Raw genomic sequence first — 26,477 nt, forward strand, 5'->3', positions numbered from 1 at the left:
TCAGACGTTAATCCCAGATAAAGGTCTGATACAGATATTAAGGGGAAACCCCGTTTTTTTTCTCTTTTTGGCATATGGTTTTCCTAATTATTCATATCAGACCCTCAACCCGAATGAGGGACTGTAAACGCACTGAAACGTGCATACAAACCTCATGGAGACGCGGGTCTCTACACATCAAATCTGCACATTTCCCCATCAGTTTATATACACGTAGCGCATGAACGAGGCCTACATCTTTCAGCTGCAAGATACGAAAATCAATCATGGAGCTTATTCCTTGGAATCCAGCCATTTGGGTGTGCTTATGATTTACCCCAACTGGGGAGTATTAGTGTCTGGTGGGAGGGGTATAAAAGGGAGCCCTCTCCCTCACTCCATGTGCTGTCTGTCTTGGATCTAGGGGTGAGGAACTGTAGCAGTCAGGGTGGGTCTAGGGGTTAGGAGCTGTAGCAGTCAGGATGGGTCTAGGGGTGAGGGGCTGTTGCAGTCAAGATGGGTCTAGGGGTGAGGAGCTGTTGCAGTCAAGATGGGTCTAGGGGTGAGGAGCTGTTGCAGTCAAGATGGGTCTAGGGGTGAGGAGCTGTTGCAGTCAAGATGGGTCTAGGGGTGAGGGGCTGTAGCAGTCAGGATGGGTCTAGGGGTGAGGGGCTGTAGCAGTCAGGCTGGGTCTAGGGGTGAGGAGCTGTAGCAGTCAGGATGGGATTAGAGGTGAGGAGCTGTTGCAGTCAGGATGGGTCTAGGGGTGAGGAGCTGTAGCAGTCAGGATGGGTCTAGGGGTGAGGGGCTGTAGCAGTCAGGATGGGTCTAGGGGTGAGGGGCTGTAGCAGTCAGGATGGGTCTAGAAGTGAGGAGCTGTTGCAGTCAGGATGGGTCTATGGGTGAGGAGCTGTTGCAGTCAGGATGGGTCTAGGGGTGAGGAGCTGTTGCAGTCAGGATGGGTCTAGGGGTGAGGGGCTGTAGCAGTCAGGATGAGTCTAGGGGTGAAGAAGTTTGCAGTCAGGATGGGTCTAGGGGTGAGAAGCTGTTGCAGTCAGGATGGGTCTAGGGGTGAGCTGTTGTAGTCAGGATGGGGCTAGGGGTGAGGAGCTGTTGCAGTCAGGATGGGTCTAGGGGTGAGAAGCTGTTGCAGTCAGGATGGGTCTAGGGGTGAGCTGTTGTAGTCAGGATGGGGCTAGGGGTGAGGAGCTGTTGCAGTCAGGATGGGTCTAGGGGTGAGGGGCTGTTGCAGTCAGGATGGGTCTAGGGGTGAGGAGCTGTTGTAGTCAGGATGGGTCTAGGGGTGAGAAGCTGTAGCAGTCAGGATGGGTCTAGGGGTGAGGGGCTGTTGCAGTCAGGATGGGTCTAGGGGTGAGGAGCTGTTGTAGTCAGGATGGGGCTAGGGGTGAGGAGCTGTTGTAGTCAGGATTGGGCTAGGGGTGAGGAACTGTTGCAGTCAGGATGGGTCTAGGGGTGAGGGGCTGTTGCAGTCAGGATGGGTCTAGGGGTGAGGAACTGTTGCAGTCAGGATGTGTCTAGAGTTGAGGGGCTGTTGCAGTCAGGATGGGTCTAGGGGTGAGGGGCTGTTGCAGTCAGGATGGGTCTAGGTGTGAGGAGTTGTAGCAGTCAGGATGGGTCTAGGGGTGAGGGGCTGTTGCAGTCAGGATGGGTCTAGGGGTGAGGAGCTGTTGCAGTCAGGATGGGTCTAGGGGTGAGGAGCGGTTGCAGTCAGGATGGGTCTAGGGGTGAGGGGCGGTTGCAGTCAGGATGGGTCTAGGGGTGAGGGGCTGTTGCAGTCAGGATGGGTCTAGGGGTGAGGGGCTGTTGCAGTCAGGATGGGTCTAGGGGTGAGAGGCTGCTACAGTTGGTTGCGGCTTGTGGCATGAGTTTGGCTGTGCTGAAGTTTCGGTGTATCAGTTGGATTGGTGGAGGAACTACTAGCAGGTAGTGTCTGGCCAGGGGTCTTTTAGGTGAGAGCTATTTGGGGGGAGGTAGTGATCCTGTGATTGGGTCTTCTAGAGGTAAAGCTCAATGGACTTCATCTGGTGGACGTGCCGGTGGGATATTACCGGAGTTGCTGCAGAATGGAAACTCCCCTATCGGCCTCCAGTTTTTATGGGAACGGAACGCTTGTGAAGCCTTCTGATCTTAGCCCGGGACCCCAGCACTGTAAGCCAAGTCTTCTCTGGGCTGCTGCATACCGCAGTGCTGTCTTCATGTCTTTATAGCCAGGAGAACTCAGCCTTGCCGAGGGCAAATCTTCTCGTCTCCAACAGTAATGAAGTCCTTACCATAGCTTGTTGATCCAGGGAAGATCCAACTGCCTGCTGGGGGATCAGGAGGGGATGGATTTTTTCCCCGCTGGAGTAGATTGAAGCTTTATTGGGGTTTTCTGTGCCTTCTTCTGGATCACCTGTACCTATAGGATTCTGCAGATGGGCGTGTTCATTCATTTATATTGCTGGAACTAGATGGGCTCGTGTCTTTCTTCAACCTGACCCGCTATATTCTCACACAATAAAAGTACGGGAATACAAAACACACATTGGAATACTGGAAGGCACTGGATGAGCTTGGGTGTCACTGTGGGGGGGGGGCAGTTTGGGGAGGGCATCTTTCAAGGAGGCTGGGGGCTAAATGCTCTGCAGCGAGCTAGGAGGCACTGTAGGAAGCTGGGGGGGGGGGCACTGTGAAAAGTTGGGGGGCAGTGTGGGGCGGAGGACTTTCAAGAGGCCTGAAGGCGCTGTGGGAGGTTAAGGGGCAATGCAAGCCATTGTGTAAGCTGTACAGAGACTGATGTGACTGGCTCAGTGATCTCTGTACAGCGCTGCGGTATATGTCAGAGCTATATAAATGTAGAATAATAAATTTGTGACTGGGGGGGAGGAGACAGAGTGTAAGCTCCTCTGGTATAGAGACTGATGGGACTGGTGTTCTCTGTACAGCGCTGCAGTATATGTCAGAGCTACCGTGCAGGAAATGCGTATTTGCTCCCCGGCTGATGGTGAATGTTCGCCCCTCACACAGAAATGATCGGTCTAACAATGGAATGTTCGGTGTAACACTGAGAGACAGAATACAACAACAAATTCAGCAGAAATGCGTCTAACAAATGATGACGGATCTGCATGTTCATGAGGGAAAGAAGGATTGGATCCCCTTCACAAAACATGACTCAGTACTTGGTGGCAAATCCCTTGTTGGCAATCACAGAGGTCAGACGTTTCCTGGAGTTGGCCCCCAGGTTCGCACACATCTCAGGAGGGATTTTGGCCCACTCCTCTTGGCAGATCCTCTCCAAGTCATTAAGGTTTGGTGGCTGACGTTTGGCAACTCGAACTTTCAGCTCCTTCCACAGATTTTCAATCGGATGAAGGTGTGGAGACTGGCTAGGCCACTCCAGGACCTTAATGTGCTTCTTCTTGAGCCGCTCCTTTGTTGCCTTGGCCATGTGTTTTGGGTCATTGTCATGCTGGAACACCCATCTTCAATGCCCTGGCTGAGGGAAGAAGGTTCTCATCCAAGATTTGACAGTACATTGCCTCATCCATCGTCCCTTTGATGTGGTGCAGTTGTCCTGTCCCCTTAGCAGAACCCCCCCCCCCCCAAAGCAGAATGTTTCCACCACCATGTTTCACAGTTGGGATGGTGTTCTTGGGGGGTGATAGGCAGCATTCCTCCTCCTCCAAACACAGCGAGTTGAGTTGATGCCAAAGAGCTGGATTTTGGTCTCCTCTGACCACAACACTTCCACCAGTCCTCCTCTGCATCATTCAGATGTTCAGTGGCAGACTTCAGATGGGCCTGGACATGTGCTTTCTTGAGCAGAGGGACCTTGCAGGCACTGCAGGATTTCAGTCCTTGTCGGCGTAGTGTGTTACCAATTGTTTTCTTGGTGACTGTGGTCCCAGCTGCCTGGAGATCATTGACAAGATCCTCACGTGTAGTTCTGGGATGATTCCTCACTGTTCTCATGATCATTGACACTCCACGAGGTGAGATCTTGCATGGTGCACCAGACCTAGGGAGACTGACACTTGTTTTGTGTTTCTTCCATTTGTGAATGATTGCACCAACTGTTGTCACCTTCTCACCAAGCTGCTTGGCCATAGTTTGGTAGCCCAGTCCAGCCTTGTGTAGGTCTACCATCTTGTCCCTGACATCCTTGGACAGCTCAGTGATCTCTGTACAGCTCTGCGGTATGTCAGCTATCTAAATATATAATAGTGTGTGACTGTCAGGGAGGGGACATTAGAGTGTAAGCTCCTCTGGTACAGAGACTGATGTGACTGCGGGGGGAGGAGACATTAGAGTGGAAGCTCCTCTGGTACAGAGACTGATGGGACTGTGGGGGAGGGGACATTAAGAGTGGAAGCTCCTCTGGTACAGAGACTGATGGGACTGCGGGGGAGGAGACATTAGAGTGTAAGCTCCTCTGGTACAGAGACTGATGGGACTGGCTCAGTGATCTCTGTACAACACTGCGGTATATGATGGCACTATATTGATGAAGTAAAACATACCATCCTGTGTCAGAGGCTGTTCAGGCAAAAATAGATTTATTATAAAATATCTGATTGATTTGACATCATATACAGGATACAGACATGTGATTGGAACGTGTAGGGGGATAATATATTACATACGAGGTCGGGGATAAGGATCGGTCAGAGTTGTCAGAGGGCCATGGCAGCCCAGCCCAGTATGAGAAGAGAGCCTCCCAGAGGTGCCGCCCTGGTAAGAGTGGAGTCCCCAGACAAGGCATGGTAATAGAACGTCCCACAGAACAGAACAATCCCGGATGTCAGCAGAGATCCCGCCTGGGGGGGGCAAACAGACACAAAGCAAGTCACTGCATACAGTACACAAACACCAAACATACATGAGGTACACGACAGTCCACTACAGAGCATCCAGAAAGTATTCCCAGCGCTGAACCTTTCCCACATTTAGTTATGTTACGGCCTTATTCCAGAATGGATTCATTTGTTTCCTCCACATTCTACAAACAATCCCCCATAATGACAGGGGAAAGAAGTTTGTTTTGAAATCTTTGCAATTTATTAAAAATAAAAAAACACATGTACATAAGTATTCCCAGCCGCCCCCCCCCCCCATGTACATAAGTATTCCCAGCCGCCCCCCCCCCCCATGTACATAAGTATTCCCAGCCTTTGCCATGACACTCAGAATTGAGCTCTGGTGCCTCCTGTTCCCACCGATCATCCTTGAGATGTTTCCACAACTTGATTGGAGTCCACCTGTGCGACGTTCAGCGGATTGGAGTCCACCTGTGCGACGTTCAGCGGATTGGAGTCCACCTGTGCGACGTTCAGCGGATTGGAGTCCACCTGTGCGACGTTCAGCGGATTGGAGTCCACCTGTGCGACGTTCAGCGGATTGGAGTCCACCTGTGCGACGTTCAGCGGATTGGAGTCCACCTGTGCGACGTTCAGCGGATTGGAGTCCACCTGTGCGACGTTCAGCGGATTGGAGTCCACCTGTGCGACGTTCAGCGGATTGGAGTCCACCTGTGCGACGTTCAGCGGATTGGAGTCCACCTGTGCGACGTTCAGCGGATTGGAGTCCACCTGTGCGACGTTCAGCGGATTGGAGTCCACCTGTGCGACATTCAGTTGATTGGAGTCCACCTGTGGGACATTCAGTGGATTGGAATCCACCTGTGGGACATTCAGAGGATTGGAGTCCACCTGTGGGACGTTCAGTTGATTGGACATGATCAGAAAGGCATAAACCTGTCTATAGAAGGTTCCACAGGTAACAGTGCATGTCTGAGCACAAACCAAGCCATGAAGTCCAAGGAATTGTCCGTAGACCTCCGAGACAGGATTGTATGAAGGCACAGATCTGGGGAAGGGTACAGAAACATTTCTGCAGCATTGAAGGTCCCAATGAGCAGTGGCCTCCATCATCCATAAATGGAAGAAGTTTGGAACTACCAGGAATATTCCTAGAGCGGGCCGCCGGCCAAAATGAGCGATCGAGGGAGAAGGGCCTTAGCTCGGGAGGTAACCAAGCACCCAATGGTCACTCTGAAAGAGCTCCAGCATTTCTCTGTGGAAAAAGGAGAACCTTCCAGAAGAACAACCATCTCTGCAGCACTCCAACAATCAGGCCTGTATGGTACTGTGGCCAGACGGAAGCCACTCCTCAGTAAAAGGCAAATGGCAGCCCACCTGGAGTTTAACAAAAGGCACCTGAGGGACTCTCAGAGACACAAAACTCTCTGGTCTGATGAAACAAAGATTGAACTCTTTGGCCTGAATGCCAAGCGACATGTCTGGAGGAAACCAGGCACCGCTCACCACCTGGTGAATACCATCCCTACAGTGAAGCATGGTGGTGGCAGCATCATGCTGTGGGGATGTTTTTCAGTGGCAGGAACTGGAAGACTAGTCAGGATGGTAGGAAAGATGAATGCAGAAATGACATCCTTGATGAAAACCTGTTTCAGAGCGCTCTGGACCTCAGACTGGGGCGACGGTTCATCTTTCAACAGGACAATGACCCTAAGCACACAGCCCACATAACAAAGGAGTGGCTATGGGCCAACTCTGTTGTCCTGGAGTGGCCCAGCCAGTGCCCAGACTTGAACCCGATTGAACATCTCTGGAGATCTGAAAATGGCTGTGCACCGACGCTCCCCATCCAACCTGATGGACCTTGAGAGGTCCTGCAAAGAGGAATGGGAGAAATTGCCCAAAAATAGGTGTCCAAGCTTGTAGCATCATACTCCAAACGATGCGAGGCTGGAATGGGGGCTAAAGGGCTTCAACAAAGTATGGAGCAAAGGCTGGGAATACTTATGTACATGGGGCTGGGGGGGCTGGGAATACTTATGTACATGGGGCTGGGGGGGCTGGGAATACTTACGTACATGGGAAGGGGGGGGGGGTTTTGTGTGAAAATATCCATATAAATCAGTGAAGCACAGTGTAGTCGTTGACCTACCAGCAGAGGGCGCCTGCAGTGGGGCACAGCCAATAAGGCCAGGCTGTGCAGGAAGTGGTACTGGTTCCCGGTTGCAAACAGCTGGAAGGAGACAGAAGTGGGAGTGATCAGGAAATCCTCATCAATGGTCAGCCAAGTTACCAGGATGACCTCGGGGGGCGGAGAGATCAAAAGGTCAAGAGGTGGACGACTCAATCAAAAAACCCCCAAAACTACCATACCCAGGGTGCAAAGGCAGCGATGTATTATGGGGACGATCAGCGACAGAGCCAACTCCTGCTGCACCACACGTCCCAGCAATCACTGCACTGCGCCACACGTCCCAGCAATCACTGCACTGAGCCACACGTCCCAGCAATCACTGCACTGCGCCACACGTCCCAGCAATCACTGCACTGAGCCACACGTCCCAGCAATCACTGCACTGCGCCACACGTCCCAGCAATCACTGCACTGCGCCACACGTCCCAGCAATCACTGCACTGCGCCACACGTCCCAGCAATCACTGCACTGCGCCACACGTCCCAGCAATCACTGCACTGCGCCACACGTCCCAGCAATCACTGCACTGCGCCACACGTCCCAGCAATCACTGCACTGCGCCACACGTCCCAGCAATCACTGCGCGCCACACGTCCCAGCAATCACTGCGCACTACATGTCCCAGCAATCACTGCGCACTACATGTCCCAGCAATCACTGCGCACTATATGTCCCAGCAATCACTGCGCACTACATGTCCCAGCAATCACTTCGCACTACATGTCCCAGCAATCACTGCGCACTACATGTCCCAGCAATCACTGCGCACTACATGTCCCAGCAATCACTGCGCTGGCATGCCGATCTCTGCGGATGTATGACGGGAGTACAGGAATCGGAGGAGGGGCTGGAGTGGCGCCAAATACAATGTGAGAACAATAAAGCTTTGGCAAGGCTCTGACCCGATCCTCACATTCCGCCATGATTCCGGAGGTCAGGGAACAACAAAGACACATCGGACAGAAGGAAACCCGCCATGGAGTCACCTCACCTCTTTCAAGTATTCATCCCGGTCGCTGCGTCTGAACCCTGCAAGAGAGAATGACACACAATTCAGGGGATGGAACACCACAAGGGGCCCGCCGGGCTGTGCAGGAGGGAGGACATTTAGGGGCCCGCCGGGCTGTGCAGGAGGGAGGACATTTAGGGGCCCGCCGGGCTGTGCAGGAGGGAGGACATTTAGGGGCCCGCCGGGCTGTGCAGGAGGGAGGACATTTAGGGGATAGGAGAGCCTAGGCATGGGGAGCATAGGAGAGCCTAGGCACAGGAAGGAGAGCTTAGGCATGGGAAGGAGAGCCTAGGCACGGGGAGGAGAGGAGAGCCTAGGCACGGGGAGGATAGGAGAGCCTTGGCACGGGAAAGTGAGCCTAGGCACAGGGAGGATAGGAGAGCCTAGGCACGGGGGGGATAGATGTGTCTGAACAATGGTGTGAGGGTATTCCATGGACCCAGCAAAGTCTTGCAATATGACAGCACATGCTTGGGGGTTCCCATAGGCCATGTAGGTAGTTTGAGCATGTGCAGGGGGTTTCCAGGGTGCTGCCACTTTAAGGCGGCCATTTTGTTTAAAGGGACCTCCCATGTTCACAGAGCACCAGTCTATTACCCTCCCCTCCCCCCGTTTATATATAATGGGGTCCCAGCCGAGCTCAGGACTCTCCCATCCCCCCTTTTCTCTCACCATGGGCTCCATAGGCTCCCAAGCTGACAGCCAGGGCCCCTGACACAGCCCCGACCCTCCCCCACACTCTGCCCGTCGCCGCCATCTTGCTCCTCCACTTCCAGGACACGCCCACTCCCTCAGGCACGGCCAGCCGCCGGCCTCACGTACTTATAGGTGACGTCAATCGTGAAGTCAGGTGATCGCATTGTGGGCGGAATCTTGGTTCTGTCCTCTTGTGAATAGGACGATGCCGGTATGGGAGTGTCGCCGCCATTTTGGATGTGGGCACCTGCCCTTCCGTGTACAATACAGAGGTGTTCATGTGAATAAACGATCACACATAGTATTTGGAGGGTTGTCGTCCCGCGGCTCGGCCTTTTCCAGAGGGCCATTTGTTGTTATGGTGCAGACTCTTCCATCCTAGCAACCAATAACATTGTGTGACCTGTATCCCAGCAACCCCTGACACTGTGTGACCTGTGTCTTAGCAACCAGTAACATCTGGCCTAACAAGTAACACCATGTGACATGGCCACCTACATCCTAACAACCAATGTCACTATGGGGTTTATTTACTAAAGCTGGAGAGTGCAAAATCAGACTCCCTTCTGCATAGAAACCAATCAGCTTCCAGGTTTCATTGCCAAAGCTTCATTGAACAAGCTGAGGTTAGAAGCTGATTGGTTTCTATGCAGAAGGGAGTCTGATTTTGGACTCTCCAGCTTTAGTAAATAAACCCCTATGTGACCTACGTCCTAGAAACCAATTACATTGACCTGTGTATTGGCAACCAATGACACTCTGTGACCTGCATCCTAGAAACCAGTGACCTCTGGCCTAACAAACAGTAACACCGTGTGACCTGGCCACTTACATCCTAGCAACCAATGGCACTGTGTGACCTTTGCCCTTGCAACCAATCACACTGTGCGACCTGTGTCCTAGCAACCAATGACACTCTGAGACCTGTATCCTAGCTACCAGTTACAGTGACCCAACACTATATGGCCCAGCCACCTGCATCCTAACAATCAATGACATTGTGTGACCTGTACCCTAGCAACCACTGACACTGTGTGACCTGCGTCCTAGAAACCAATGACACTGTGTGACCTGTGTCCTAGCAACCAGTGACCTCTGGCCTAACAACCATTAACACCATGTGAACTGGCCACCTACATCCTAGCAACCAATGATACTGTGGGACCTGTGTCCTAGCAACCAATCACACTGTGTGACCTACGTCCTAGAAACCAATGTCACTGTGTGACCTAGCCACCTACATCCTAGCAACCCTTGACACTGTGTGACCTGCATCCTAGCAACTAATTACACTGACCTGTGTCCTGGCAATCAAGGACACTGTGTGACCTGCGTCCTAGAAACCAATGACACTCTGAGACTTGTATCCTAGAAACCCTTGACACTGTGTGACCTGCATCCTAGTGACCAATTACACTGACCCGACACTATATGACCCAGCCACCTGCATCCTAACAACCAATGAGATTGTGTGACCTGTGCCCTAGCAACCAATGACACTGTGTGACCTGTGTCCTAGCAACCAATTAATTTTTGTGGCCTGGAGGCCGGCATCGTGTGGTCCAGTGTCAGGGAGGCATCAAAAATGGCCGCCTCAGGGAGCAACCAATCCCAGCACAGCTCTGTGCAGAAGAGATATTAATAATAAATGAAGTCATCAACATCACTAACAATCAATTTCCAGGAGTAGTAAATGATCACTGAGAGTAATTCTGATCGGCACCTCAAAGCATCTTTTTTTTTGGTCCATTAAGCAGCCTGGAGTTATTATGAGGGAATGTCCTGGTGATCCTGCAGCTGTTTCCCTGATGCTGACACAAGTTCTATGTCCAGGCCGACAACGCTGTGCAGCTGTAATGTAAACGGCCAATCTAGGGGGTGAGAATCTGTTGCAGTCAGGATGGGTCTAGGGGGTGAGAATCTGTTGCAGTCAGGATGGGTCTAGGGGTGAGGGGCTGTTGCAGTCAGGATGGGTCTAGGGGTGAGGAGCTGTAGCAGTCAGGATGGGTCTAGGGGTGAGGAGCTGTTGCAGTCAGGATGGTTCTAGGGGTGAGCAGCTGTTGCAGTCAGGATGGGTCTAGGGGTGAGCAGCTGTTGCAGTCAGGATGGGTCTAGGGGTGAGCGGCTGTTGCAGTCAGGATGGGTCTAGTGGTGAGGAGCTGTTGCAGTCAGGATGGGTCTAGGGGTGAGGGGCTGTTGCAGTCAGGATGGGTCTAGGGGTGAGGAGCTGTTGCAGTCAGGATGGGTCTAGAGGTGAGGAGCTGTTGCAGTCAGGATGGGTCTAGAGTTGAGGAGCTGTTGCAGTCAGGATGGGTCTAGGAGTGAGGAGCGGTTGCAGTCAGGATGGGTCTAGGGGTGAGGAACTGTTGCAGTCAGGATGGGTCTAGGGGTCAGGAACTGTTGCAGTCAGGATGGGTCTAGGGGTGAGGAACTGTTGCAGTCAGGATGGGTCTAGGGGTGAGGAACTGTTGCAGTCAGGATGGGTCTAGGGGTGAGGGGCTGTTGCAGTCAGGATGGGTCTAGGGGTGAGGGGCTGTTGCAGTCAGGATGGGTCTAGGGGTGAGGGGCTGTTGCAGTCAGGATGGGTCTAGGGGTGAGGGGCTGTTGCAGTCAGGATGGGTCTAGGGGTGAGGAGCTGTTGCAGTCAGGATGGGTCTAGGGGTGAGGAACTGTTGCAGTCAGGATGGGTCTAGGGGTGAGGAACTGTAGCAGTCAGGATGGGTCTAGGGGTGAGGAACTGTAGCAGTCAGGATGGGTCTAGGGGTGAGGAACTGTAGCAGTCAGGATGGGTCTAGGGGTGAGGAACTGTTGCAGTCAGGATGGGTCTAGGGGTGAGGAACTGTTGCAGTCAGGATGGGTCTAGGGGTGAGGAACTGTAGCAGTCAGGATGGGTCTAGGGGTGAGGAACTGTTGCAGTCAGGATGGGTCTAGGGGTGAGGAACTGTTGCAGTCAGGATGGGTCTAGGGGTGAGGTACTGTTGCAGTCAGGATGGGTCTAGGGGTGAGGAACTGTTGCAGTCAGGATGGGTCTAGGGGTGAGGGGCTGTAGCAGTCAGGATGGGTCTAGGGGTGAGGAACTGTTGCAGTCAGGATGGGTCTAGGGGTGAGGAACTGTTGCAGTCAGGATGGGTCTAGGGGTGAGGGGCTGTTGCAGTCAGGATGGGTCTAGGGGTGAGGAACTGTTGCAGTCAGGATGGGTCTAGGGGTGAGGAACTGTTGCAGTCAGGATGGGTCTAGGGGTGAGGAACTGTTGCAGTCAGGATGGGTCTAGGGGTGAGGAACTGTTGCAGTCAGGATGGGTCTAGGGGTGAGGAGGACGTTGCAGTCAGGATGGGTCTAGGGGTGAGGAGGATATTGCAGTCAGGATGGGTCTAGGGGTGAGGAACTGTAGCAGTCAGGATGGGTCTAGGGGTGGGGAACTGTTGCAGTCAGGATGGGTCTAGGGGTGAGGAACTGTTGCAGTCAGGATGGGTCTAGGGGTGAAGAGCTTTTGCAGTCAGGATGGGTCTAGGGGTGAGGGGCTGTTGCAGTCAGGATGGGTCTAGGGGTGAGGGGCTGTTGCAGTCAGGATGGGTCTAGGGGTGAGGAGCTGTTGCAGTCAGGATGGGTCTAGAGGTAAGGAGCTGTTGCAGTCAGGATGGGTCTAGGGGTGAGGAGCTGTTGCAGTCAGGATGGGTCTAGGGGTGAGGAACTGTTACAGTCAGGATGGGTCTAGAGGTGAGGAGCTGTTGCAGTCAGGATGGGTCTAGGGGTGAGGAACTGTTGCAGTCAGGATGGGTCTAGAGGTCAGGAGCGGTTGCAGTCAGGATGGGTCTAGAGGTCAGGAACTGTTGCAGTCAGGATGGGTCTAGGGGTGAGGAACTGTAGCAGTCAGGATGGGTCTAGGGGTGAGGAACTGTAGCAGTCAGGATGGGTCTGGGGGTGAGAATCTGTTGCAGTCAGGATGGGTCTAGGGGGTGAGAATCTGTTGCAGTCAGGATGGGTCTAGGGGGTGAGAATCTGTTGCAGTCAGGATGGGTCTAGGGGGTGAGAATCTGTTGCAGTCAGGATGGGTCTAGGGGTGATAAGCTGTTGCAGTCAGGATGGGTCTAGGGGTGAGGAGCTGTTGTAGTCAGGATGGGTCTAGGGGTGAGGAGCTGCTGCAGTCAGGATGGGTCTAGGGGTGAGGAGCTGCTGCAGTCAGGATGGGTCTAGGGGTGAGGAACTGTAGCAGTCAGGATGGGTCTAGGGGTGAGGGGCTGTTGCAGTCAGGATGGGTCTAGGGGTGAGGGGCTGTTGCAGTCAGGATGGGTCTAGGGGTGAGGGGCTGTTGCAGTCAGGATGGGTCTAGGGGTGAGGAGCTGCTGCAAAACCTTTCATTCTTCCAAAACCCTTCATGTCCCAACAGTAAAGAAAATGTTTTTTATACTCACATATTTAAAGTATGGGAATACAGAATATTCAATGAAATGCTGGTAGGCTCTGGGTTGGGGCTGGATGGGGGTTGTGCAGTGGATTAATGGACTCTGCAACAGATCTGGTGACCCTATAGGGAACGGACTTTCTGTAGGAGCCTGGGGGGGGGGGCACTGTGGAAGAATCGGCATACTGTGGGACTCATTTGGAGGGTAGGGGGTACTATGAAAGGCTGAAGGCTCTGCAGCAGACTGGGGGGCACTGTGGGAGGCTGAGGGACTGGATTGGAGGGTAGGGGGCACTATGAAAGGCTGAAGGCTCTGCAGTAGACTGGGGGGCACTGTGGGAGGCTGAGGGACTGGATTGGAGGGTAGGGGGCACTATGAGAGGCTGAAGGCTCTGCAACAGACTGGGGGGGGGGGGCACTGTGGGAGGCTGAGGGACTGGATTGGAGGGTAGGTGGCACTATGAAAGGCTGAAGGCTCTGCAACAGACTGGGGGGGGGGGGGCACTATGAAAGGCTGAAGGCTCTGCAGCAGACTGGGGGCACTGTGGGGGGCTGATGGACATGATTGGAGGGTAGGGGGCACTATGAAAGGCTGAAGGCTCTGTTGCACACTGGGGGGCACTGGGGGAGGCTGAGGGACTGGATTGGAGGGTAGGGGGCACTATGGAAGGCTGAAGGCTCTGCAGCAGACTGGGGGGCACTGTGGGAGGGTGAGGGGCTGGATTGGAGGGTAGGGGGCACTATGAAAGGCTGAAGGCTCTGCAGCAGACTGGGGGGGTACTGTGGGCTGGGGGCTCTCAGAAGGGGCTGAAGGCACAGTAGGCCACTATGGGAACTTGTTGGGCATTATGGGAGCTGGAAGGCACCGTAGGAGCATTTTTGGCCATGTGTCTCATGTGGGTCACAGGGGTGCACTTACTTTCTCTCCTATGACCCAGAATCAGCTGACAGCGGGTGAAAGCATCACAGAGTGGCTCAAGGCTCTGGAAAGGATCCTGACAATAATGTCGGGATCCACCCAGCTGCCTGATTGACAGCTGGCTGCAGATCTCACACTGCTGAGAGCCAAAGCCATTCGCTCCCACCCCCTCTCCAGCTCGGCACTCTAGGGGACGAGTGGAGAGTGGTGGCTGACTGTGAAGACCGAGAACTGAGCGATCAGCGGTCATGTGATCACTCAGTTCTTGGCTTTAGAGCCTATGTGGCTGTTAGGGGTGTCTGTCTTTTTTTTTTGCCTCTAAATGCCGCTGATTGTGTCCATGCATGTGGGGGCATTTAGAGGCAAACAAAACCCCACTGCCAGCGGGTCCAGGAGCAGCAGCGATTTGACGGAAAAAAAACGCTCGGCCTGTGTAAATGCGTGGAAACGCGGCTAAAACGCGATAACACTAGGCGCATTTCGCGGTAATTCATTTCAATAGCCAGAATAAATTGTCGTTCTGCCGATTAAAGTCCATAGCCTGGAAGTGGTTGAGCTACGGGGGGCACTGCAGGGGGTGGGGGGCACTGGTGAAGGTTTGGGGGGGGCAACAAGGGGGCTAAGGTCTCTCATGGGGCCTGGCGGCCACTGCAGGCCACTGTGAGAGGTTGGAAGGCACTGTGGGAGGTTGGGAGGCACAGTGGGAGGTTGGGTGGCACTGTGGGAGGTTGGGTGGCACTGTGGGAGGTTAGGTGACACTGTGGGAGGTTAGGTGACACTGTGGGAGGTTGGGTGGCACTGTGGGAGGTTAGGTGACACTGTGGGAGGTTAGGTGACACTGTGGGAGGTTAGGTGACACTGTGGGAGGTTGGGTGACACTGTGGGAGGTTGGGTGGCACTGTGGGAGGTTGGGTGGCACAGTGGGAGGTTGGGTGGCACTGTGGGAGGTTGGGTGACACTGTGGGATGTTGGGTGACACTGTGGGATGTTGGGTGGCACTGTGGGAGGTTGGGTGGCACTGTGGGATGTTGGGTGGCACTGTGGGAGGTTAGGTGACACTGTGGGAGGTTGGGTGACACTGTGGGAAGTCGGGGGATCTGCGGCTGGCTGGAGACCCGGGAGGAAGGGGGCTGCAGGACAACTTTGTGTGGCTTCACCCTGACGCGGTGCGGGAAAAGCTGCAAATCCTGTACGTTTCCCGCACCGCATTGCAATCGCATTTTGCAGAAACACAGTACAGCCCATTTAACATGATTCCCTATGGGACAGGTTTCACATCTCCCCGTTTTCACCCCGGTGCATTTTTTTGGAAAGGGTCAGGGACTTTTTTCAAAGCAAAACTTCGAATTTTGGTTCAACAGACTTCAATGGAGACGCTGCAGAAAAGCATGTAGAGCGTTTTTGATGCGTTTTGCATTGTAATCTGCCCAGCAACAAGTTGGTAAAAAAATGCAAAGCACGTCAAAAACGCAAAACGCACTGCAGAAACGGATCAAACGCAAACTGCATAGGTGGGAGCCTAGCCTGAGGGCCGGTTCACATTGTAGAAATGCAGTCCAGATGTGTTCCAGATGCGTTTCCCCATGAGTGTTTTTGACGCGTCTTGACTACATGCATTCCTGCAGCATCTCCATTGAAGTCTATTGAACCAAAATGCAAAGTTTTGCATTTAAAAATGAGTTCACACTGATTCCAGATGCGTTTCCCCATGAGTGTTTTTGACGCATTCTGGTGTGTTTTTGATGCGTCTTTGATGCATTTCAGTGCATTTTTGATGCTTTCCTGTTCATTTCCCCCCCTCTCTTTTTTTACAATTTAAATAGGGACATGTGCGTTTTAGTGCATTCCGGTGCGTTTTTGATGCATTTTACCGCATTCCAGGACAGTTCTGTGCAGGAAAAATGCAGCCTGTAATACTTTTTTTTTCTGCAACTGGAACGCACTGGAACTGCAAGCGCTGATGCAGGGGCGGACTGACAACTCATGGGGCCCCCGGGCAATAGGGGATCATGGGGCCCCTGTGTCCTTGCCCAAACTCAAAAAAGCCTATGAAGAAGGTACCAGGGGCATCTCATGGGGCCCCCTACTGACCCCGGGCCCTCAGACAGTGCCTGAGTTTCCAAATGGTCAGTCCGCCCCTGCGCTGATGTGAACTGTGACATTGACAGCCATATCACCGACTTTCTGTGCGTTTTGGAAGCAGAAAAAAAAGCAACTGAAACGCTTGGAGTGTGAACTGTCCTTGCCCGGGTTCACACTGATGCAGTGCGGCACAACGCATGCGACTCTCACAGGACCCACACCACATTCCTGCGCAAATCACATGCGAATTCTGTGCGGTGCAATTTGAGTCGTACATTTTGTGTGGCTCAAATCGCACCACACCCTTTTTGGTCCGCACTACAGTTGGATCAAAAGGGGATTCACACCCATGCGATCCGATTCTGCACATCGCACTGTGTTTTGCTAACCAATTTCGAAGTGCTATTACACACCCACAGCGGTTCATATGAACTGTGCAATTGTGATGCGGTGCGAAATTCGCACAGAAAACGCCGCAAATTCCGCACTGCATCAGTGTGAACTCATTTTAAAATGCAAAACTTTGCATTTTGGTTCAGTAGACTTCAATGGAGATGCTGCAGGAATGCATGTAGTGCGTTAAAAATCAAAACGTGTCAAACGAGCATGTGCAAAAACGCAAAAAGCACTGCAGAGTGCACGGATCAAACGCGAGCTGCATAGGTGTGAGCCTAGCCTGAAACAGATTGCAAAATGCAATGCGTTTGCCAGAAATTTGCATCGCATGAGTGAGAACACCCGTGTGATGCGATTCAGGTGCAGGTAAAAAAAAAGAAGGGTCCTGCACCTTTTTTTGGCGCGGATGCGATGCGATTTCGGCTGTACCAAATGTAGGGCTCCAATCGCACCGCGCAGACACTGCGTGTCATTCGCACAGCAATGCGGTGCGATTCCTGTGCGAATTAGATGTGCGTCCAGCACCATGTGACCCCGGTCTCCAGGAAGGCAGGCGGTACAAGTCCAGGCTGTTCGATGCACTTCTCAGAAATGGCCTTAAGGTGGCGGTAGAGCTCCACACAGACTGTGCACTGAGCTGATACATTGTAACAATCAGCATCACAAGTATAACAAAAGTTACTTTGTAATGTATAGCAATAGATCTTCATGGGGGGGGGCGCAAATAGCTTGTGATTGGGCCCTGCCTTCTGTGTTCCCCCCCCACCCGTGAGATCTGCTGCGGAGATCAACCATTGGAATCGGCTCTCATTGCACCCAGAATCGCACCCGCGTTGTCATACTGTACATTGACTGTATTTCCTCGTGCTGTCGGCAGCGTTAGCGAATCGATAGGAAGGGATTTTATATATACTTGCTCTGTCATTGGTGTCAGTGGGAGGAATAGTGCCCCATCATTGGTGTCAGTGGAAGGAATAGTGCCCCATCATTGGTGTCAGTGGGAGGAATAGTGCCCCATCATTGGTATCAGTGGGAGGAATAGTGCCCCATCATTGGTATCAGTGGGAGGAATAGTGCCCCATCATTGGTGTCAGTGGGAGGAATAGTGCTCCATCATTGGTGTCAGTGGGAGGAATAGTGTCCCATCATTGGTGTCAGTGGGAGGAATAGTGCCCCATCATTGGTGTCAGTGGGGGAATAGTGCCCCATCATTGGTGTCAGTGAAAAGAATACTATCCTATCATTGGTGTCAGTGAAAGAAATAGTACTTCATCACTGGTGTCAGTAGAAAGAGTAGTGCCTCATAGTTGTGTCAGTAGGAAGAAGAGGGCAGTACAAAGGCAAGCAAGGGGCCGTATCTGGCCCCTGGGCTGCAGTTTGGGGACCCCTGTTGTAAAGGATAAGTTCAGGTAACAAAATGTGCAATTATTTTTTGTTTTACTGTGAGCCTGCAAAGCATTGCACCCGGTCAGCAGATAGAGGGTGCTATGCAGGTCTCCTGCAGACTGTCAGTGTATCTACGAGGAGGTGAAAAAAAAGTTTTGAAGCACAAGGCTGCACGCACGGTCACAGGGAGCACAACCTTCATAAGTCAGTGTGCCAAAAGACATTGTCCTGTGTACATCGGGAGCTGTGCAGCTGGCGCTGTGCTGACCTCGTGCGTTACCACGTCTGCGATTTCATCATAGACAGCAAGTTAGAACAAAGAGCAAACATGAAATTCTGTGTGAAATTGGGCCAATCGCTGGATCTCCGCAACGTTGTCGAAACAGCAGCCTTGAGCTGGATCTTCATCTTCGGGGAGAGGGTATTTCTGGGGTTGGGCTCGTTGAAGGTCTTCCTGATCTCTCATCGTCTTCCAGTGATGGTCTTCTGCTATCACATTACCACATCTGCTCTTTCATCGCGGACAGCAAGGTAGAACAAAGAGCAAATGTGAATTCTGCCTGAACCCCGTACACCCAAGTTTCGTCACCATTAATGATCCTCAACATGAAGGATGGCTCATCCATGACACGGCTGATGGAGTTCTGGGCAGATTTGGACGCGGTGCTCTTTCTGCTCCTGGATCAGCAGCCGGGGAGGAACTGGGCAGCAACACGGCACACGTTCAAATCACATGTGAGGATTGCCTGGACTGTTCCGTATGACACACCGACAATGGCAGTTTTCAGAGGTTGGGCTCGTTGAAGGTCTTCCTTATCTCTCATCTTCCAGTGATGTTCTTCTGTTACCACATCTGTTCTTTCATCATGGACAGCAAGTTAAAACAAGGAGCAGACGTGAAATTCTGCCTGAACCCCGTACACCCAAGTTTCGTCACCATTAATGATCCTCGACATGAAGGACGGATCATCCGTGGTACGCTGACGGAGTTCTGAGCAGACTTGGACGCAGTGCTTCTTCTGATCCTGGGTCAGCAGCCTGGGGAGGAACTTGGTAGCAACACGGCACATGTTCCATTCACACGTGAGGATCACCTGGACTGTTCCGTAGGACACACCGACAATGGCAGCAATGTTGTGGATTATTCTCCAACAATCATCATGCACAAGTCACCGAATGGTTACAACATTTTCAGGGGTTGGGCTCGTTGGAGGTCTTTCTGATCTCTTGTCTTCTTCCAGTGATGTTCTTCCACTACCATGCTACCACGTCTGCTATTTCATCGTGGACAGCAAGTTAGAACAAAGAGCCAACGTGAAATTCTGTGTAAAATTGGGCAAATCGCTGGATCTCCACAAAGTTTTCAAACCGGCGACCTTTGAGCTGGATCTTCATCTTTGGAGAGAGGGCGTTTCCAGGGGTTGGGCTCGTTGGAGGTCTTCCTGATCTCTGATCGTCTTCCAGTGATGGTCTTCTGCTACCACGTTACCACATCTGCTCTTTCATCGCGGACAGCAAGGTAGAACAAAGAGCAAATGTGAAATTCTTCAAGAACCCGGTACACCCAAGTTCTGACACCTGTAATGATCCTTGACATGAAGGACAGGACATCCATGGCGCACTGATGGACTTCTGGGCAGGCTTGGACGGAGTGTCCTTTCTGTTCCTGGGTCAGCAGCCTGGGGAGGAACTTTGCAGCAACACAGCGCACATTTAAATCACATGTGAGGATTGCCTGGACTGTTCCATATGAAACACCAACAATAGTTGTTTTCAGGGGTTGGGCTCATTGAAGATCTTCCTTATATGTCACCGTCTTCCAGTGATGTTCTTCTGCTACCACATTACCACGTCTGCTATTTCATCGTGGACAGCAAGTTAGAACAAAGAGCCAAAGTGAAATTCTGCCTGAACCCCGTACACCCAAGTTTCGTCACTGTTAATGATCCTCAACATGAAGGACGGGTCATCCGTGGTACGCTGACGGAGTTCTGGGCAGACTTGGACGCGGTGCTCCTTCTGCTCCTGGGTCAGCAGCCGGGGAGGAACTTGGTAGCAACACGGCACATGTTCCATTCACACGTGAGGGTCACCTGGGCTGTTCCATATGACACACCGACAATGGCAGTAATGTTGTGGATTATTCTCCGACAATCATCATGCACAAGTCACCGAATCATGCACAAGTGATCGAATTTTCAGGGATTGGACTTGTTGAAGGTCTTCCTGATCTCTGACCGTCTTCCAGTGATGTTCTTCTGCTACCACATTACCACGTCTGCTATTTCATCGTGGAGCAAGTTAGAACAAAGAGCCAACATGAAATTCTGCCTGAACCCCGTACACCAAAGTTTCGTCACTGTTAACGATCCTCGACATGAAGGACGGGTCATGCACGGCACAATGACGGAGTTCTGGGCAGACTTGGACGCGGTGCTCCTTCTGCTCCTGGGTCAGCAGCCTGGGGAGGAACTTGGCAGCAACACGGCACACGTTCCATTCACACGTGAGGGTCACCTGGACTGTTCCATATGACAAACCGACAATGGCAGCAATGTTGTGGATTATTCTCTGACGATCATCATGCACAAGTCGCCAAATGGTTTTGACATTTTCAGGGGTTGGGCTCGTTGGAGGTCTTCCTGATCTCTTGTCTTCTTCCAGTGATGTTCTACCACGTTACCACCAGTAGTGAACCCAGCAGTGAACCCCGTACACCCAAGTTTCATCGCCAGCAATGATCCTCAACACGAAGGACGGGTCATTCACATTTGCTCTTTGTTCTAACTTGCTGTCCATGATGAAATAGCAGACGTGGCAACACATGTGGTCAGAATACCACCAGTGGCACACTGACTTGTGAAGGTCGGTGCTCCCTGTGACTGTGCTTGCTGCCATCTGTCTCGAAATGTTGCGTATGTGCTCATACATCGTAGGAGAAGACAGGAGAAATCAGTGAACTAACAGAGAGCTTAACAGCTCCATGGTAGTAATTTTTTTTTTACATTTCTTCAGTTACTTCCTGGTTTCTGGCCTTGAAATCAGGGACAGCCCCTCGAAATCAGGGACAGTTGCGAAGTATGGATCCTTGATACTTTTTGGGTTTTTTTTACATTTCTTCAGTTACTTCCTGGTTTCTGGCCTAGGCCAAAATGATGTCCTACATCCAAGGAGTCTTCATGGGAGGAGGGGCTTTCTCAGCTAAACATACCCTCCTGCCTGCATGCCTGAGCTAAGGGCAGATGGATTCCAGGAAGTAAATATTACATGAATCATCTGCCCTTACTCAAGATGGCCGCGGCTGTTTTTCAAAGTGACTTCTAAGCAAAATAAAGTGCGGTGACGTGGATGGATGGATGGCTGGATCCAATCCGGGAAATATTTACTATAGGCCATTTGTGTGTTCGCCGAAATCGCGAACGGTAAGGGCTCTCCGCCCTCCGTGCCCCCACAATGCACTGGGCTCTTACAGTGCATTGTGATTGGCCAAAGCAGGTCAGGTGCAATGTTTTGGCCAATCACAGCCCAACTGTTTACATCTGACCGACAAACGCCAGACTGCGGAGAGTGTTTGGCGGGTGCGAACGGGTCGGCGGGCGTCATCGTTTTTTTTTTTCGGTGAGTCGGCGGCATCGTGACAAAGCTGGACGCCATGTTGGACGATCGATTCCAATGATCGAACCATTTTTTTTTGTACTTTTTTTGGTTATTAAAGGACTTGTCAAAAACTGTTGTTTTGGGGTTTTTTTGTTGAATAAAGGAATTTTTCAAAAAGTCTTTTTCTATGTAATGAATGTAACCCTTTAGTGAATGGGGAGGGGTACAGTACAACGGGGGTGGCAGCATCAAAGGGGTACCCTGATGTTAATGAGCCCCCCTGCCTGCAGACCTCCAAAACACTGGCCCGGTTGTCCCCATCTGCCCGAGGACACCATCCCATGCCGAGGTCATGTGGCCTGGTAAGCCATGTGGGGGGGGGGGCGTGCTCATTTGCCCCCCCTTTCCTTCCCTACCAGGCCTATGCTCGGATCAAGGCTCTGGTGGAAACTTAGGGGAGACCCCACATTTTTTTCACACATTTTTGAGAGGTGGGTTTCCCCTTAAAAGTCCTACTAGGCCCAGGAGCGGACTGACCATTTGGAAACTCGGGCGCTGCCCGAGGGCCCGGGGTCAGTAGGGGGCCCCATGAGATGCCCCTGGTACCTTTTTCATAGGCTTTTTTGAGTTTGGGCAAGGACACAGGGGCCCCATGATCCCCTATTGCCCGGGGGCCCCATGAGTTGTCAGTCCGTCCCTGACCAGGCCTTAAGGTTTTTAGGGGGAATCATCTGCCCTTACTCAAGATGGCCGTGGCTGTTTTTCAATGTGACTTTTAAGCAAAATAAAGTGTGGCGACGTGGATGGATGGATGAATGAATGGATGGATGAATGGATGGATGAATGAATGGATGAATGAATGGATGAAGGGATGAATGGATGGATGAATGAATGGATGAAGGGATGAATGGATGGATGAATGGATGGATGAATGGATGAATGGATGGATGAATGGATGAATGAATGAATGGATGGATGAATGGATGGATGAATGGATGGATGAATGGATGGATGAATGGATGGATGAATGGATGGATCCAATCCGGGAAATTTCATAAACTTGCACTGTTTAGGAACTATTTACTATAGTGGCAGCCGGTGACGTCACTGTCCATGGAGCCAGCCATGCCACAACTCCCGCAAGTGACGTCATCGCGGCTCGGCCAGTCAAACAGCCAAAGGAAGACTGGGTGAAGATTAGGGAGACCTACCAGGCCTTAAGGGTTTTACGGGGAACCCCATACACTTTTTTTTTTTTTTACTGTGGGGTCCCTCCTAACCTTCCTACCAGACCTAAAGGGTCTAATATGAATTGGGGGGGACCCTACGATGTTTTTTCTTTTTTTTTTACTGACCGCTCCCTTTAAAAATGGCACTTTTTTTTCACCGATTCCTGTCCCTCAGGACAGTCCCCGAGTCCCCGAGTCCCCACACCCCTTTTATGGCCAATACCTTGCCTGTAGATCTGCAAAATGGGCACTTTTGAATTCACAAGTTGGTGTCCCATAGACTTGCATTGAGTTTGAAGATCGCGGTCGAACGTTCATTAGGTACAAATGTTTGGCCGCCAAATGAACACGAACGGGGGGTATTTTAGGTTAATGTCACCCAAAAATTAGTTTGCAAAACGCGGTGCGATGTGCAGAATTGGATTGCATGGGTGTGAATAACAATGTGATCCGATTCTGGTGCGGACAAAAACCGGGTCCTGCACCTTTTTGGTGCGGGTGAGGTGCGATTTGATACGGCTCCGATCGTACCGCACACAAATCACATGTGATTCACACAGGTATGCAAATGGCATGTGATGTGCCGCACCGCATCAGTGTGAACCCGGCTGATACACGCAGTCTTTGAAGGAAATCAGCAAAAGTCAGCAATGTGACTGTAAACAATGAAAAATGTGATGACAACCAACCACAAATAATAGCGCAACCCTACACCTGCAATTACATAAATAAATATGTGAATGTTCATATATAAAATAATAAATAAATAAGTGAATGTTCATATATAAAATAATAAATAAATATCTGAATGTTCATATATAAAATATTAAATAAATAAGTGAATGTTCATATATAAAATAATAAATAAGTGAATGTTCATACATAAATTAATAAATAAATAAATATGTGAATGTTCATATATAAATAAATAAATTAATTAATTAATAAATAAATATGTGAATGTTCATATATAAATTAATACATAAATAATTATGTGAATGTTCATATATAAATTAATAAATAAATAAATAAATATGTGAATGTTCATATATAAAATAATAAATAAATAAGTGAATGTTCATATATAAAATAATAAATAAATATGTGAATGTTCATATATAAAATAATAAATAAATATGTGAATGTTCATATATAAAATAATAAATAAATAAGTGAATGTTCATATATAAAATAATAAATAAATAAGTGAATGTTCATACATAAATTAATAAATAAATAAATAAATATGTGAATGTTCATATATAAAAAAATAAATAAATTAATATGTGAATGTTCATATATAAATAAATTAATTAATTAATTAATAAATAAATATGTGAATGTTCATATATAAATTAATACATAAATAATTATGTGAATGTTCATATATAAATTAATAAATAAATAAATAAATATGTGAATGTTCATATATAAATTAATAAATAAATATATGAATGTTCATATATAAATTAATAAATAAATAAGTGACTGTTCATATATAAATAAATATGTGAATGTTCATATATAAATTAATAAATAAATAAATATGTGAATGTTCATATATAAATTAATAAATAAATATGTGAATGTTCATATATAAATTAATAAATAAATAGATAAATATATCCACCACCACATATGTGCACATTAATAAATATCACAAATCAATAAGTCCATTCAAAAAAAGTCCATGAATGATGCTTCCATAAATGAAATAATGGGATTATGAGATCCTCCTTCACCAACGTGACATCCGGTGCTCAAAACACCCCATCAAAATGCACACTCACCATGTGCTGGTGATAAACCAGAGTATCTTTATATATCCAGCAATCCACCACAATGCTCCGGTGATTAGGAAATCCTCTCGTATCCAATTAGCACATGTGAATAGAAAACATAGTCGCCATTGTGCAATATCATCCAGCTAGTTTATTGGTAACAAAACCCCCTTAAAACCGCACTCACAATGAGTAAAAAACAAGCAAACATTGATTAGGAGCCACAGGCTCTGTCTCCGGTGTCTCACCCGCCCTCAACCAAGATGGCGATGGTACAACCACGTGGTCCGGATACATGGGATAGCGTGCGTGCGTGATGATGTCACCGATAGCCACTCTCTAACGCGTTTCGTCAGACAACTTCTTCTGAAGGAGTGGTCAACAGTGCATGGAGAGCGCTCTTATAGATACCACTCCTTCCTGATTGGCCCAATTACTACAGCAACAGGTGCAATGTATTAACCCTAATACAAGTGATCCAATCCATACACAGGACTACCTCGTTGTGACAACGCCATCCTGTGCATAGATAGTGTAACTACAGCGTAATTATAATACAAATCAATGCAATAGCAATCTGCACAATCTCAATCTCAATACATATCAATGTAATAACAATCAACACAATTATAATTATACATTCAATAACATATTAATATATTAAAACAAATATTATTAATCTGCATCAATAATCAAAAAGTTAAAAATAATAATAATAAATAATATAAATATCATAGAGTGTCATTACACTTTAAGAAACATCACAATTGTAACCTCACCGGTTTGAAATTTTGGGCTATTGAATCTGTCCCTAAAGCTTGGAGAGGTTCCAATGGAGTGAGAGAGATATCTAAATGTGAAACTAAATGGATATCTAACTGAAGCTTTGACTCCTAAGGGATTGAATGTGGAACTGGATTTAAATTGTTTTATTAGCGATGCCTAAGTTTTTTTATTTTATTTGTATTATTTATTTATTTATTTATTATTATTTTTTTCACTTTTTATTTATTGATGCAGATTAATAATAATATTTGTTTCATTATTTAATTTATGAAAGGATCATTCATGGACTTTTTTTTGAATGGACTTATTGATTTGTGATATTTATTAATGTGCACATATGTGGTGGTGGATATATTTATCTATTTATTTATTAATTTACATATGAACATTCACTTATTTATTTATTAATTTATATATGAACATTCACATATTTATTTATGTAATTGTAGGTGTAGGGTTGCGCTATTATTTGTGGTTGGTTGTGATCACATTTTTCATTATTTACAGTCATTATTATTATAGCAGCTCCTACCATATATACTTTTCATTGAAGTACATTGGCGCAATGATGTTGGTTTATTGAGTGTCCTGTGAGATCTGTATATTGACTCCGGTGGTGATCACCCTTTTGGTAATAGTCAGCGATATGTTTACAGTTCCAATTTGTTTTTGAAATTTGATTTTGTATTCAAACTCGTTTCGAATTCAGACAATTTGTGGTTTTGAATTTGTTTAACTTCATTACTATTGTAACTCGGGAATTCAAACACAACCGAATCTCCGAATCACGGAAATGTCGTCCAGATTTTGTTTCAGAACTAAATGAACCACACGTGTGTCTCTCCATTGTTCATAGCCAAGGGTGATGATGAGGACCCCGACAAACTGTACCACCACAACCGTACCACCCAACTGTACCATCCAACCGTACCACCCAACCGTACCACCCAACCATACCACCACAACCGTACCACCCAACCGTACCACCACAACCGTACCACCCAACTGTACCATCCAACCGTACCACCCAACCGTACCACCACAACCGTACCACCCAACGGTACCACCACAACCGTACCACCCAACTGTACCATCCAACCGTACCACCACAACCGTACCACCACAACCGTACCACCCAACTGTACCACCAAAACCGTACCACCCAACTGTACCAACACAAACGTACCACCACAACCGTAC

General features: G+C 49.4%; 1 protein-coding gene across 1 annotated transcript; it reads right to left on the minus strand.

The window, feature by feature from the left end:
* Positions 1–4,521: 4,521 nt before the first annotated feature.
* On the minus strand, positions 4,522–8,806 carry LOC149441914 (transmembrane protein 256 homolog). The gene is made up of 4 exons (XM_089656767.1): positions 8,676–8,806; positions 7,986–8,023; positions 6,952–7,032; positions 4,522–4,799 (listed from the first exon to the last, which is right to left on the minus strand). Exons 1-4 carry the CDS (start codon positions 8,758–8,760, stop codon positions 4,656–4,658), a joined length of 348 nt encoding a protein of 115 aa, XP_089512893.1. The 5' UTR covers positions 8,761–8,806; the 3' UTR covers positions 4,522–4,655.
* Positions 8,807–26,477: the final 17,671 nt, after the last annotated feature.

The sequence above is a fragment of the Staurois parvus genome, unplaced genomic scaffold (genome assembly GCF_062004578.1).
Source record: "Staurois parvus isolate SC_StPar_1 unplaced genomic scaffold, SC_StPar_1.0 ptg000936l, whole genome shotgun sequence".
NCBI lineage: Eukaryota > Metazoa > Chordata > Amphibia > Anura > Ranidae > Staurois > Staurois parvus.